We start from the raw sequence: 16,776 nt of genomic DNA, 5'->3' as shown, positions 1-16,776 counted from the left end.
CAATCATGATCTCTCCCACCTCTGCCAGGCAAGTTCTCAGTGGAAGTGCCAGCCACAGAACTAGAAAGCATCAGAATGACAGTTGCATGCTGATATGTCTGCTCTGTCCCCCTTAGCTCCCGCCCTCTTGTAATTTTTAACCAACCATGTGGTCTCCAGAACATGTTGGACAGTGCCACCGTGAGCAGGGGGGAAGGGGTTGAGAAAATATTTGATTTGTAGGTCAAATGCAAACTCAAAAGCAACTTCGCAAAAAATATTCAGGAGGTAAAGCAATATACTGTGGGCACTTGGCAGTCAAGACCTCAGTCCACACGGTTTCATCAAATCACAAGCAGCTACGTATCTAATTTCTTTGAATACTTGTTCCTAAATGGATTCTCAGACAGCTGTCAGGTACTCATTACACTATTAAAAGTAAACTTACAAATTTTAAGAGTTCATAGCAGTGACTGAGTCTAATGTCAAGCCATTAACGCAGACTCGGTAACACTGAAGTTGAGAAAAAATCTAGAAATTCTAATCAAGTGACTGCAAAACAATGGCAAAATCAGTAAGGGCTTTCTCCTTTTTCCAGATCAAATCTGTTTCGGGCTAAAAGGTATTAATAATTCCCAGGATATGCTCTGCATGCAATGACACATTCTAATCTACTCCAATCTGTAGTATCAAACCCCTGTTGTTCTTATTTTAAACCACAAGGTGTCAGTCTCAATCATTTCAAATGAAGCCATGTTTTGTACTGTATGTACTAGTATGGTTAAAAGATAGCATATTAAACTTATTGTTCAAGCATTACACTGCAGTGTGGTATTTAAACACTTCAACATTTAAGAAACTACTTTTTTTAATAAGACTTTCCAGCATATAACTACCCAACAACCTGATTATATCCAGTGGTGGCTCATCGGAGGAGGAAGGGGAGGACCATTCTCCTCAGGGTATTTCATAAAAATATATATTTTTATTTAACCTGTCTGGGCGAGGTGGGACGTTTGTGTCCCACGTTTGCGTCCCACCCTAGTCAACAGCCAGTGGAATCGCGTCGTGCGAAATACAAATACCTCATAAATGCTATAACTTCAATTTCTCAAACATATGACTATTTTACACCATTTTATAGATACAACTCTCCTGAATCGAACCACGTTGTCCGATTTCAAAAAGGCTTTACAGCGAAAGCAAAACATTAGATTATGTTAGGAGAGTACCCTGCCAAAAATAATCACACAGCCATTTTCAAAGCAACTAGCATGCATCACAAATACCCAAAACACAGCTAAATGCAGCACTAACCTTTGACGATCTTCATCAGATGACACTCCTAGGACATCATGTTACACAATACATGCATTTTTTGTTCGATAAAGTTCATATTTATATATAAAAACAGCATTTTACATCGGCGCGTGACGTTCAGAAAATATTTTGCCTCAAATACTGCCAGTGAATCAGCGCCACAATTTACAAAAATACTTGCCATAAACATTGATACAAAATTAAACTGTCATTCAAAGAATTATAGATGAACATCTCCTTTATGCAAACGCTATGAAAGATTTCAAAAAAGCTTCACGAGGAAAGCACTCTTTGCAATAATCTGAGTACTGAGCTCAGAAAAATACACTAGGCAATACAGATAGCCGCCATCTTGGGGACATCTAAAATCATACATTGCATTAGAAATATTCCCTTACCTTTGATCATCTTCATCAGAAGACACTTCCAGGAATCCCAGGTCCACAACAAATGTTGTTTTGTTCGATAAAGTCGATAATTTATGTCCAAATAACTCCTTGTTGTTTGTGCGTCCAGTAAGCTACTCCAAATGTAGAAAGCGCCCGGACGAGGTCGCGACGAAAAGTAAAAAAAAGTTGTATTTACGTTCAAATATGTCAAACGTTGTAAAACATCAATCTTTAGGGCCTTCAGAATGTGAAGATTCAATAATATTTCAACCGGATGGTTCCTGTGTCATGAAAAAGCTTTTGGAACGGGAGGATCCTCGCTCGTGAATGTGCCCCAAGAAGTGATGTCACCCCCTGCCTCAACAACTTCCCCTCCTTGTCATTCGGGCTCTGTTCATCGTAGAAGCTTCAATCAACTTTGTAAAGACTGTCGACATCTAGTGGAAGCCGTAGGAAGTGCACAATTATTACTACGTCACAGTGTATTTAATAGCAAACGACTTGAAGAGAGCCCATGCATCCAGATTTCCCCTTCGTGGTAGGATTTCTCTCAGGTTTTTGCTTGCCATATGAGTTCTGTTATACTCACAGACACCATTCAAATGGTTTTAGAAACTTGAGTGTTTTCTATCCAAATCTAATAATATGCATATCCTAGCTTCTGAGTTTGAGTAGGAGGCAGTTTAATATGGGCACATATTTTTTCCGAAATTGTCAATACTGCCCCCTATCCCCAACAGGTTTTAAAAAGTTAACCTTTTTAGATAAAACTATACAGAATATATTCACGTCACCAAATAATTGATTAAAACACACTGTTTTGCAATGAAGGTCTTCTGTTGCCTCAATAGCACTCTGTAGGATAGCACAATGCAGCATGAACTGACAGGTTGTCCACCCAATCAAAGGATCAGAGAATGGAACAAGTACTGAAAGCATAAGCTACAGCTAGCTAGCACTGCAGTGCATAAAATGTGGTGAATAGTTTACTATGAGAAAGAAAGACAATAGTTCAACAGTTTTGAACAAATACATGTCTTCCAAAATATGGGAGAAGCAAGAGAAAGCGATTGTCCTTTTTTCCAGTTTCACTTACTTACCTAGCAAATGCAGCTAGCTAGTTTAACCTACACAAAAACCCTGCTCAAACAGAGGGATGCTATGTTAGCTAGCTGGCTATGACTATCCAACACATCACTGGAACTCTCCCAAGTCAAGGTAAGCTTTTGGTTTTAGGAATTTATTGCCACTGGGGCCCACCGGTTTCAGTGCTAAACTGCTTAATGACAATACACAGCAACGTCACTGCATGATGGTAAAGGGTTTACTAACACCTTAGTTCTATTAGCTATGTTGACTATGACGTTACTTTAGCTAATATGGTGACAACAATGTAGGCTGTGTGTAGTGGTTATGATATGGTTTGGCTTGGATTTTTTTTTCTTCTTCGCCTGATCACATACAGCTGATGTGCATTGAAGTCCACAAACGAAGGGAAAAGGTGTGTGGAGGATAGCGTATAGATGTAAGAAGGAATACAACAACTTGGCTGCTATCAAACTGAACTGTGTTTACATGTGATCAGGGGAGTATTCATTCCGTCAATTCTGTTGAAAGATGTTTCTTAAACATGTCCAATAGATACTATCGTTTGCAAGTGTTGGACTAATAATTACACCATAGATCAGCTAGATGCAGGCAAGAGTGTGCAAGGAAGTATTGAATGTGTCACTGTGTCACATCAAATCTTTCTCTCGACCTGTGTGCACATACGTTGTAAACTTCCATTCATTGGCTAGGCTGTAGAAACCTCGTGATGGGTATAGGTAAAATTTGAGTATCATGTAGTAGCCTAAACCTTTCGTTGTTACATTGAACTGGGTGAATGGAATATGAATGACAGTCATACAATATGCTGTAATAGATATAAGGCCATGCTCATAAAATGAATCCTCCCTCATCTTAAACGTTACTGGCACAAACTATATTCATTATACAATTGCAAGATCAAATGAGTTTTTGCAAAGGAAAAAGAGGTCACTCCTCTCCCAGGGCCTCACTTAAAAACACTGTGTACGTACAAAATATACCCCAAAACATGCATGTGCCAGTTCACACAAAGTTGGCATTTATAAAAACTGAACTTGCCGTGAGAATGTCCTTTCCTCCACGCAAACTTTACACCATGCGTTCGTACATTTTCTAGTGGGAAAAATATTGTATTGCAAGCAGGCAAGTAAGTATTTTGTACAAATGGGGGATATGATGACAAGCCTGGCTGAAGCAACAACACAGGGAGGAAAAGCTGACTTTTTGTCTGGAAAGGAGGCTGGTTGTTAATGCAATATTTGCTCAGAAATTGAGTGGACACATTAAGTCTCTCAAAGATTTTTTTATCCTGGGGGGTTGAGACCTCGTTGTTTGGATTTGAAAATCCAACAGTAGTAATGAAAGGGGGTGGTGCTCGTCGGTGTTTGACGGAGAAAGACAAAGAGCAGAACTAACTAGTAAAAGCACAGCCCTCCGTCATTATCAACACATCATGTTGACATCAAAACAGCCTTTCCAGACTCTGAAGTCAGGACCTTGAGTTTAGTATCAGCATGACTATATGATGACACTTTGTTACTTTTACTCGTCTCCATAATCTGCTTCCTTCAACTAGGACTCCCTTATTCCCAAAAGGAATACCTTCTCAATCTACTACTTATACACACGGACCACTCAAAAAACATTCTGCTTTTACCCCTATTGCAAGGTTTAAAACAAACATGACAACTTTCTCCATATTGGAAGGCATTGTTTTCATTACCAATCTGTTGGATATTCACTTTCTGCATCAATATTTATTAAAATGACAATTTTAAGATTCATATGTAATTCTTTGGAGGGATCAATATGTATTAACTGGGTTGGCACTGTCTCAATCCCCAGTAGATGGCATGCTCTGTCCATAATACGTCTCTACCTAACACTTTAAAACAGTTGAGTAGGTAAATACAGAAAATCATGTTCAACATTCATTAGTTCTATTTAACAGGGTATGGGGTTTATTTTAAAATGCATTACCAGGGTGGAGGATATATTCTATGCGTTTATATTTTTATTGGTTAGGGGTAAGTCAAGTCCTGTACAATGCTTTAACCTTATACCTCAAATTATCCATATTCCTCAGAATACTTTTTTCCCCACTTATGTACGTACGTCTACATGTGGGTGTGCAAGTTGTATATTATTATCTCAGATCATAATAACACCGGTTTTCCTTACAGACCCCCACTGGGCAGGCAGAATCAGATCATTCTGTTCTTGATGCCAAATTGTGGAAATCTTAACACAGGGACACTCAAATTCAATGTTAAATCAATCATTGTTTGTCAGCGCACTGGAGAGGTTCCAACACAATGCACCATAGTACACATCAAACAGAAGCTCTACTTATGCAATCCCAGCAGTTGTCTTATATACGGCTATACACAGACAAGTTATATTTGCATGATTTAGCATAATTGATTAATCATTACCGTTTTGTGTTTCATTCATGTGACCGACCAATACTGGTTCACAACATGTGACAGACCAATACCGCACAAGGATTCTTCTCTATAAGCTGAGACCTTAAAAGTGAGATATATTTTGTTCTCAAAACAAGGTCTTGGTGTACTGCCAAATTGCAGCTAACGATAGTGAGGATTCGTTCAGTCAGCCACTTGCATGAACACAGAAATTGGTTTATAGAACAGCACATGAATATAAAATAGAAATTAGTTATAAGAAAAGCACAAACATTAAAATTCCCATTAAAACATGAATTCACACAGTCAAAACAACCTTCCTCATCAGCCTTGCTTAACTTAGCTGGGTCAAGCTCTGGTAACGCACCAAGACTTTCAGCCAACTGGAAAACTGTATCAGATGTCAGCGTAGACAACCTTTTCTTAATGGCCCAGACCAGTCCCTTCCTTTCATCGTCGGACATGATGCACACTTCCAAACACTTCAGATACGTAGTGCTGCACTCCCTCTGCTAGGATCCCCTTTATCACTGGTCACCTGCCACTGCTTAGTCACCCACTCGTATCCCTCTCGCTCCAGTCACACCTTCCCTGGTTCATGGATCTCTGGATCAGCTACCTTCTGAAGGTGGCACCGATCCCGGACGAGGTTACACGCCTCGAACTGAGACGTGATCAGCAGAAAATAAACCTGAATTAACAGGATGGAATGCTGAGATGGAGAAACGTGAGTGGTTTTCAGTAATAGGCATTCTACACAATTTATACAAATAGTGCTATCTTTTGTTAATCTTTGTTGTCAAAATCAATTACAATTTTATTGTAGTATTAAGTCGTTAAATTCCATAATCCAGTATAAAAAAAAGGTCACAAGTTCAAAAAACTATCGCCATACGATTATGGAATACATTCAAACATTACTTTTCACTAATGGTCAAATCAATAATGCATATAATCTGAGCATAGCATTTAGCATCTAGCAACAAAATCTATTTGGCATGTAAAACCATGAAATTGTACATTACATTATCTAAAAAAAATGTAAATAAACATTTACTGTGTCAATTTTCAGAAGCCACAAATGACTGGACGCCTGTGCTAAACATTGCTACAACCATTACCTTCTAAACCATTAACAAGTAAGCTAACAATAGCTGAAACCCGCTAGCGCTTAGCAAAGCTACAGTTGAAGTCGGAGGTTTACATACACCTTAGCCAAATACATTTAAACTCAGTTCCACAATTCCTGACATTTAATCCTAGTAAAAATTCCCTGTCTTAGGTCAGCTAGGATCACCACTTTATTTTAAGAATGTGAAATGTCAGAATAATAGTAGAGAATGATCTATTTCTTTCATCACATTCCCAGTGGGTCAGAAGTTTACATACACTAAATTAGTATAGCATTGCATTAGTATAGCATTGGTAGCATTGCCTTTAAATTGTTTAACTTGGGTCAAACATTTTGGGTAGCCTTCCAACAATAAATTGGGTGAATTTTGGCCCATTCCTCCTGACAGAGCTGGTGTAACTGAGTCAGATTTGTAGGCCTCCTTGCTCGCACACGATTTTTCAGTTCTCCCCAGAAATGTTCTATAGGATTGAGGTCAGTGCTTTGTGATGGCCACTCCAATACCTTGACTGTTGTCCTTAAGCCATTTTGCCACAACTTTGGAAGTATGCTTGGGGTCATTGTCCATTTGGAAGACCCATTTGCGACCAAGCTTTAACTTCCTGACTGATGTCTTGAGATGTTGCTTCAATATATCCAAATAATTTTCAATCCTCATGATGCCATCTATTTTGTGAAGTGCACCAGTCCCTCCTGCAGCAAAGCACCCCCACAACATGATGCTGCCACCCCCGTGCTTTGCAGGTTCGGATGGTGTTCTTCGGCTTGCAAGCCTCCCCCTTTTTCCTCCAAACATAACGATGGTCATTATCCAAACAGTTCCATTTTTGTTCCATCAGACCAGAGGACATTTCTCCAAAAAGTACAATCTTTGTCCCCATGTGCAGTTGCAAACTGTAGTCTGGCTTTTTTATGGCGGTTTTGGAGCAGTTGCTTCTTCCTTGCTGAACGGCCTTTCAAGTTGTCGATATAGGACTCGTTTTACTGTGGATATAGATACTTTTGTACCTGTTCCTCCAGCATCTTCACAAGGTCCTTTGCTGTTGTTCTGGGATTGATTTGCACTTTTCGCACCAAAGTACGTTCATCTCTAGGAGACAGAACGTGTCTCCTTCCTGAGCGGTATGACGGCTGCATGTTCCCATGGTGTTTATACTTGCGTACTATTGTTTGTACAGAAGAACGCGGTACCTTCAGGCGTTTGGAAATTGCTCGCAAGGATGAACCAGACTTGCGGAGGTCTACATTTTTTTCTCTGAAATCTTGGTTGATTTCTTTTGATTTTCCCATGATGTCAAGCAAAGAGGCACTGAGTTTGAAGGTAGGCCTTGAAATCCATCCACAGGTACACCTCCATTTGACTCAAATTATGTCAATTAGCCCATCAGAAGCTTCAAAAGCCATGACATCATTTTCTGGAATTTTCCAAGAAAGACAGTCAACTTAGTGTATGTAAACTTCTGACCCACTAGAATTCTGATACAGTGAATTATAAGTGAAATAATCTGTTTGTAAAGAATAGTTAGAAAAATGACTTGCGTCATGCACAAAGTAGATATCCTAACCGACTTTCCAAAACTATAGTTTGTTAACAAGAAATTTGTGGAGTGGTTGAAAAATTGGATGTAAACTTCTGACTTCAACTGTACATTTGGTTAGCATAAAGCTAATGAACTGTTAAATGTATTTTTACAAATATACATATTTACATATAACAGTTTAACACATTTTAACGTCACATCGCATATATTCCTTGATCTAAACTGCCTTTGTTCCTAGAAAATAAAACAAATAAGAGCTAATACACTGTTGAAAAAAAGAAAAAAAAAAAGTTTGGGTGCCATCTAATCCCTTCTCTTCCATGTAAACCATTAGCAACCTAGCCAACCTTCATTACTTACAATGGGGAACATATCAACAAGTTTTTCACTCGATTAAAACTCCCTCCTTTACGCCTTTAAACGTCACTAAACTCATGGACTATGTAATTAACCATGTTACCTCAATATATTGCACATTACATACCTGAATTAACAGGATAGAATGATGGAGAAATGTTAGTGGTGTTCAGTAGTAGGCATTCTACAAGATTGAAGAAGAAACCTCCAAGACCTCACGATCTCACTAACGCTCCCATTTGATGTCACAGCACTCATACACATTAATAATTTAAATGCAAATACCTAGGCAGCCTAAAAATTGACACGGCATGGCCCCATAAAATAAAATAAAATGGCTAAAATATGACCATACATGTGTCACAACACACTTAAACATAACAAGTTGCAACCATTTGCAGTTAGTGAGAAGAGCAAAAATCTGTGTTTTATTTTTTTAAGAATTCAATTATTTGTTTTTGAGTAGCCTAGACAATTTACTGACAGTCCAGCATATTAGGTTGGGGGGAAAGTCAATACAAAACATTCAATTAAAACATTATACTGACAGGTCCACAACAATTTGGCATCATTTTCTCTTTCAGAAACATTCACAGTCCTTTGCCAAATACAGCACAAGTTAATGCAAAAGATTAAAGCATTCTGCCAACACAGTAAATAGACTGGTAGCTTATGTTAAATATTTGACAGTATGGATATAGGCTGCAGTATTGCTGTGCAATAGGAGCACAAGCACAAGCCTATTTAATATCAGAGACTAAACCAAGGCAGGAGATAGAAACATAATCTATTGATTACCAACATGTTGAACATTTTGCATACTGTAGAAGTGTGGGCTGTAGAATTTCACTTTTAAGATGTTTCTAATGTACAATCAATCAAGTGTTTGGCACCTGCTATATTTGATAGCATGCATATTTATTTTTATTTTTTTAAATCACAGTCAAATATTAAAACATTCTGCCCACACCTCTACAGGAGTGTAATCAAAATGTGCCATTGCTCTTTCTTTTAGAAACTAATTTCAATAGTTCCAAATTATACAGCTAAAAAAGGGCGCTATTGTCAACATAAAAAGGTGAATTCACGCACGCAGTTTAATGAAACGGAAAACATGCATATGTATGGCGTCGCCAAGTTTGTTATGTCAATATTTTTTTGACATACTTATTCTTTTCAGAATTGTCCCTAAACAATGTTTATGAATAGAAAATAATGTCATGGACCTTGCCTACTGGCCTGTTACTATACCCCCCCAAAATGGTACAGTTTTATTGGAGCAGTGGTTAGCAGGTTTGCCTACATGCTGGGAGACATACGTTCAAAATCCGCCAGGGGCGTTACACTTCCTTTTCGCAAACAATCGATGCATTGAGTTAATAGAATAATACATGTAAAGACAAATGTGGTCTCAAGTAAGAAGGCAGTTTTAAAATTCCAGTTTGATGACATTTATGTGGGCGTATTTCTGCACACCCACAGCATAGCATCATAACAAAATGTGGAAAAAGTCAAGGGGTCTGAATCCACCATAGCTGGAATGAAAGGAAATACCGCTGACTGAGAAAATTGATTTACTCACTTATGGACAAAGACTTGTGGGAAACAGCTTTTAAAAAAGGCATGTTGTTAAACCAGTGGAGAAATGAAGTGTTTTAAGATGAACACTGATACAACCTGATCATGACTCATCATGACTCATTGATTCTTCTTATAATCAGGGGTAAAATCACACATTTTAAGATCACATGAATGTGGAGGTGGCCTCTGAGGTCTGAGAGAAGTATCTGCTGGCCCTGGTCAACGACGCTCGCTGCTCCATCACACCCGCTTTCTGGAACATCTGACGCAGCCTCCTCCTAAACTTCTCCCCGACAAAGGCATACAGAACCGGGTTGACGCAGCTGTGTAGCAGGCCCAGACTCTGGGTGGCGAACATGGCGGTGTCCACAGCGCTTCTCTCTCGGCACCCGTACCCCACCACTTTTGCCCGGAATAGGGTGTCCGCCATCACCGCCAGGTGGTAGGGCATCCAGCACAGCAGAAAGGCCAAAACCAGCGCAACAATCACCCTCATGGCCCTGTTCCTCTGGAAACCGCCCCGGGTCCGCAGGAGTCGAGCCACAATCACACCATAGCACACCACCATAACGGTCAAAGGGAGTAGAAACCCTAACGTGTGCCCGAGAACCCGTATGACCAGCCGCCAAGCCTCAGCGCTGCCTGGGTCGTAACTCTCGGTGCATGTCATCCGCTCTGTGCCGGGTAAGACGTGGTTGAAGAGACCGGGCAGGGACAGCAGGCCACCCACGAGCCAGACAGTGGCACAGGTGCCCCAGCTGACCTCTCGGCGACGAGCAGCCTTGGACGCCTCCATGGCTCGCACGATCACCAGGTAACGGTCCATGCTGATGCAGGTCAAAAACAGGATGCTGGCATAGAAGCTGACCTCCTGGAAGACACTGACTAGTTTGCACATGGCGTCACCAAACACCCAGCCTACTGTGACAGAAGCGGCCCAGAAAGGGAGGGTGAGAGCCAACAGGAAGTCGGCCACAGCCAGGTGGAGGAGGTATATGTCAGAGGGAGACAGTGGCTGCTTGCTGGAGACTATCACCAGCCCCACCACCAGGTTCCCAGGAATGGCCAAGAGCAAGATGAGGACGTATAAGGCACATAAGACGACTGTCACACCAGAGGAAATGGGGGAAGTATCACAGATTAGGGTGTTTTCATCAAGCTCATAAGTTGTGTTGAAGTCAGTGTAGTTGAAGTATTCACTAAAGTCCTCCAGAGTCAAATGGTATGAGGTATTTGGGTCTGAAAAGAAGATCAGACTTGTTTTGTTGGTGAACGGTTACACTTTCTTGAATCAAAATGGATAGTATAGAAAAATAGTAAGAGGTAAATGGACAATTTTATTTTCTCTTTTGGCAAAATGCATTGGTATAGTGTCTGCACAGTTTGGTTTCCTCAAAAGGTATTACAGCAATACCCCTTACGGTAATACTTGATGGGAATCAGTAAGATCCTTTTTTCCAGTGCATGACTTGCAGTGATATCCAAAAGGCTTTGAAATGCATGCTTGACTTAATGTGATAGAGCATTGATTCCATAGCATTCATTAATTTATAAAACTAATTGAATAAATGTCAGGACAAACGAGAGCTGTTTTTCTGAATCAAAATGAGCCTGATACCACATAATGAGCCTGTGTGAAAAACAACAACCAATGTGTTGTAGAAAAACAAAATGCACGTTCAAATATAAACTGAAAAAGTATGTGTGTCATGTTATAGGAATTAACTAAATGACTTACCTGCCATTGTGACCATGTCTTGCTTTGTCGTCGAACAGATATCACAAATCGCGTCCCCACACCACACAGGAAACGTCTAATGTACTTGTGACGAGATCTCTGTTGAAACCAGCGTTATTTGTAAATTACATGTGACAAGAGCCTTTTCTAGATATAACTAAGATGTAATCCCAAAAGTTATTATTTATCATGAGGGCCATAAACTATAAACCATAAACTATAAACTACTAACTAGTAATGCTGCATGCTCCAAGAAAAACAAAAATCTCACCTTTCTGGTAAAAATAGTTATACATTGCTGAGGTGTAGTTACTTTTGAGGACACAAGCTGAAGTACACAGTACATTATGATAAAAATATATTTTTTAATATGACGTACTTTATTTCCTATTCAAAAAAATGGAATGAATAAGAATTTAAATGAAATATGCTTTCTAAATATAGTACAATCAAATGATAAAATTACTAAGATTTCACTTTCCTTAAGAGTGTAAAATACACACACACTATATATATATATATACACACACACACACACACACACACACACACACACACACTGCTCAAAAAAATAAAGGGAACACTTAAACAACACCATGTAACTCCAAGTCAATCACACTTCTGGGAAATCAAACTGTCCACTTAAGAAGCAACACTGATTGACAATAAATTTCACATGCTGTTGTGCAAATGGAATAGGCAACAGGTGGAAATTATAGGCAATTAGCAAGACACCCCCAATAAAGGAGTGGTTCTGCAGGTGGTGACCACAGACCACTTCTCAGTTCCTATGCTTCCTGGCTGATGTTTTGGTCACTTTTGAATGCTGGCGGTGCTTTCACTCTAGTGGTAGCATGAGACGGAGTCTACAACCCACACAAGTGGCTCAGGTAGTGCAGCTCATCCAGGATGACACATCAATGCGAGCTGTGGCAAAAAGGTTTGCTGTGTCTGTCAGCGTAGTGTCCAGAGCATGGAGGCGCTACCAGGAGACAGGCCAGTACATCAGGAGACATGGAGGAGGCCGTAGGAGGGCAACAACCCAGCAGCAGGACCGCTACCTCCACCTTTGTGCAAGGAGGAGCAGGAGAAGCACTGCCAGAGCCCTGCAAAATGACCTCCAGCAGGCCACAAATGTGCATGTGTCTGCTCAAACGGTCAGAAACAGACTCCATGAGGGTGGTATGAGGGCCCGACGTCCACAGGTGGGGGTTGTGCTTACAGCCCAACACCTTGCAGGACGTTTGGCATTTGCCAGAGAACACCAAGATTGGCAAATTCGCCACTGGCGCCCTGTGCTCTTCACAGATGAAAGCAAGTTCACACTGAGCACGTGACAGACGTGATAGAGTCTGGAGATGCCGTGGAGAACGTTCTGCTGCCTGCAACATCCTCCAGCATGACCGGTTTGGCGGTGGGTCAGTCATGGTGTGGGGTGACATTTCTTTGGGGGGCCGCACAGCCCTCCATGTGCTCGCCAGAGGTAGCCTGACTGCCATTAGGTACCGAGATGAGATCCTCAGACCCCTTGTGAGACCATATGCTGGTGCGGTTGGCCCTGGGTTCCTCCTAATGCAAGACAATGCTAGATCTCATGTGGCTGGAGTGAATCAGCAGTTCCTGCAAGAGGAAGGCATTGATGCTATGCACTGGCCCGCCCGTTCCCCAGACCTGAATCCCATCGAGCACATCTGGGACAACATGTCTCGCTCCATCCACCAACGCCACGTTGCACCACAGACTGTCCAGGAGTTGGCGGATGCTTTAGTCCAGGTCTGGGAGGATATCCCTCAGGAGACCATCCGCCACCTCATCAGGAGCATGCCCAGGCGTTGTAGGGAGGTCATACAGGCACGTGGAGGCCACAGACACTACTGAGCCTCATTTTGACTTGTTTTACGGACATTACATCAAAGTTGGATCAGCCTGTAGTGTGGTTTTCCACTTTAATTTTGAGTGTGATTCCAAATCCAGACCTCCATGGGTTGATAAATTGGATTTACATTGATTATTTTTGTGTGATTTTGTTGTCAGCACATTCAACTATGTAAAGAAAAAAGTATTTAATAAGATTATTTCTTTCATTCAGATCTAGGATGTGTTGTTTAAGTGTTCCCTTTATTTTTTTGAGCAGTATACATATTTGTATGCTTAGTGTTAGAGAATTAGCATATTTTCTAAAAGTCTCTCTTGATCAAGCTTCAGCCCCCACTCATGAACATCGGACAGGGCTCTTGCTTGGTTTCCTGAAATCGTTATGAACTGGCCTTTAATCTCATATTAAATCTTATCCATGTATGACAAAGGGATTTTTGTAAAAAAAAATCTATTCATTATTTTAAATTACTTTGAAAAAGTAGGCTATAAAATGAGATGGCGCCGATGAACATGGCTGACGTTTTACATTCTCCCAACCAATTATGCTATTTCGTTAGTTTTTTTGAATAACTTATTGCGTACATAATGTTGATGCTACCGTCTCTTATGACTGAAAATAACTTCTGGACATCAGAACTGCGATTACTCACCGCGAACAGAGACCCTACCGCTGGTAACACGAGGGGTGGGGGTGTGTGTCTATTTGTCAATAACAGCTGGTGTGCGATGTCTAATATTAAAGAAGTCTCGAGGTATTGCTCACCTGAGGTAGAGTACCTTATGACAAGCTGTAGACCACAATATCTACCAAGAGAGTTCTCCTCTATATTATTCATAGCCATCTATTTGCCACCACAGAATGAAGCTGGCACTAAGACCACTCTCAACCAACTCTATAAGGCCATAAGCAAAGAAAATGCTCACCCAGAAGCGGCGCTCCTAGTGGCCGGGGACTTTAATGCAGGAAAACTTAAATCTGTTCTACCAAATTCACACCAGCATGTCACATGTGCAACCCGAGGAGAAAAAAAAAATCCTAGACCACCTTTACACCACACACATAGATGCATACAAAGCTCTCCCCCGCCCTCCATTTGGCAAATCGGAGCATAATTCTATCCTCCTGATTCCTGCATACAAGCAAAAACTAAAGTAGGAAATACCAGTGACTCACTCAATATGGAAGTGGTCAGATGACGCGGATGCTACGCTACAGGACTGTTTTGCTAGCACAGACTGGAATATGTTCTGGGATTCATCCAATGGCATTGAGGAATACACCACCTCAGTCATCGGCTTCATCAATAAGTGCATCGACGACGTCGTCTTCACAGTGACTGTACGTAGATATCCCAACCAGAAGCCATGGATTACAGGCAACATCTGCATCGAGCTAAAGGCTAGAGCTGCCTCTTTCAAGGAGCAGGAGACTAATCCGGACGCTTATAAGAAATCCCGCTATGCCCTCAGACGAACCATCAAACAAGCAAAGCGTCAATACAGGATTAAGATTGAATCCTACTACACCGGCTCCGACGCTCATCGGATGTAGCAGGGCTTGAAAACTATTACAGACTACAAAGGGAAACTGAGACGTGAGCTGCCCAGTGACGCGAGCCTATGAGACGAGCTAAATGCCTTTTATGCTCGCTTCGAGGCAAGCAACAATGAAGCATACTCGAGAGCGCCAGCTCTCGGTAGCCGATGTGAACAAAACCTTTAAACATGTCAACTGCTGGGCCAGACGGATTACCAGGACGTGTACTCAAAGCATGCGCGGACCAACTGTCAAGTGTCTTCACTGATATTTTCAACCTCTCCCTGACCGAGTCTGTAATACCTACATGTTTCAAGCTGACCACCATAGTCCTTGTGCCCAAGGAAGCGAAAGTACCTTGCCTAAATGATTACCGCCCCATGGCACTCACGTCGGTAGCCATGAAGTGCTTTGAAATTCTGGTCATGGCTCACAACAGCATCCCCCCGAACACCCTAGACCCACTCCAATTCGCATACCAGCCCAACAGATCCACAGATGATGCAATCGCACTCCACACTGCCCTTTCTCACCTGGACAAAAATAACACCTATGTGAGAATGCTGTTCATTGACAACAGCTCAGCGTTCAACACCATAGTGCCCACGAAGTTCATCCCTAAGCTAAGAACTCTGGGAATAAACACCTCCCTCTGCAACTGGATCCTGGACTTACTGAAGGCCGCCCCCAGGTGGTAAGAGTAGGCAACAATGGATGTGACTTACCGACGTCTGCCACACTGATCCTTCCCACTGGGGTCCCTCAGGGGTGTGTACTTAGTCCCTCCTGTATTCCCTATTCACCCACGACTGCGTGGCCAAGCACGACTCCAACACCATCATTAAGTTTGCTGACGACACAACAGTGGTAGGCCTGATCACCGACAACGATGAGACGGCCTATAGGGAGAAGGTCAGAGAACTGGCATTGTGGTGCCAGGACAACAACCTCTCCCTCAATGTGAGCAAGACAAAAGGAGCTGATTGTGGACTACAGGAAAAGGCGGGCCGAACAGGCCCCCATTAACATCGACGGGAATGTAGTGGAGCGGGTCGAGAATTTCAAGTTCCTTGGTGTCCAATTTACGAACTAACTATCATGGTCGAAACATACCAAGACAGTTGTGAAGAGGGCACCGCAACACATTTTCCCCCTCAAGAGACTGAAAAGATTTGGCATGGGTCCCCAGATCCTCAAAAGATTCTACAGCTGCACCATCGAGAGCATCCTGACCGGTTGCATCACCGCCTAGTATGGCAACTGCTCGGCATCTGACCGTAAGGCGCTACAGAGGGTAGTGACAACGGCCCAATACATCACTGGGGCCAAGCTCCCTTGCCATCCAGGACCTATACAATAGGCGGTGTTAGAGGAAAGCCCATAAAATTGTCAGAGACTCCAGTCACCCAAGTTATAGACTGTTTTCTCTGCTACCGCATGGCAAGCGGTACCGGAGCACCAAGTCTAGGACCAAAAGGCTTCTCAACAGCTTCTACCCCCAAGCCATAAGACTGCTGAACAATTAATAAAATCGGCACCGGACAATTTACATTGATACCACTTCCCTTTTGTACATTGCTGCTACTCGCTGTTTATTATCTATGCATAGTCACTTCACCCCCACCTACATGTACAAATTTCCTCTAACCTGTACCCCCGCACACTGACTCGGTACCGGTGACCCCTGTATATAGCCTCGTTATTGTTATTCTTATTGTGTTACTTTTTATTATTACTTCTTATTTTAGTCTACTTGGTAAATATTTTAACTCTTTTTGAACTGCACTGTTGGTTAAGAGCTTGTAAGTA

The 16,776-nt window shown here is 41.7% G+C and overlaps 1 protein-coding gene across 1 annotated transcript; it reads right to left on the bottom strand.

The window, feature by feature from the left end:
* Nucleotides 1-9,790: 9,790 nt before the first annotated feature.
* Nucleotides 9,791-11,726, bottom strand: LOC115156196 (C-X-C chemokine receptor type 2-like). The gene is made up of 2 exons (XM_029703566.1): nt 11,553-11,726; nt 9,791-11,053 (listed from the first exon to the last, which is right to left on the bottom strand). Exons 1-2 carry the CDS (start codon nt 11,566-11,568, stop codon nt 9,978-9,980), a joined length of 1,092 nt encoding a protein of 363 aa, XP_029559426.1. The 5' UTR covers nt 11,569-11,726; the 3' UTR covers nt 9,791-9,977.
* Nucleotides 11,727-16,776: the final 5,050 nt, after the last annotated feature.

This window comes from Salmo trutta, chromosome 20 (genome assembly GCF_901001165.1).
Source record: "Salmo trutta chromosome 20, fSalTru1.1, whole genome shotgun sequence".
Taxonomy (NCBI): Eukaryota; Metazoa; Chordata; class Actinopteri; order Salmoniformes; family Salmonidae; genus Salmo; species Salmo trutta.
The sequence above is the reverse complement of the archived record's forward strand: the minus strand, read 5'-3'. Positions and strand labels throughout refer to the sequence as shown.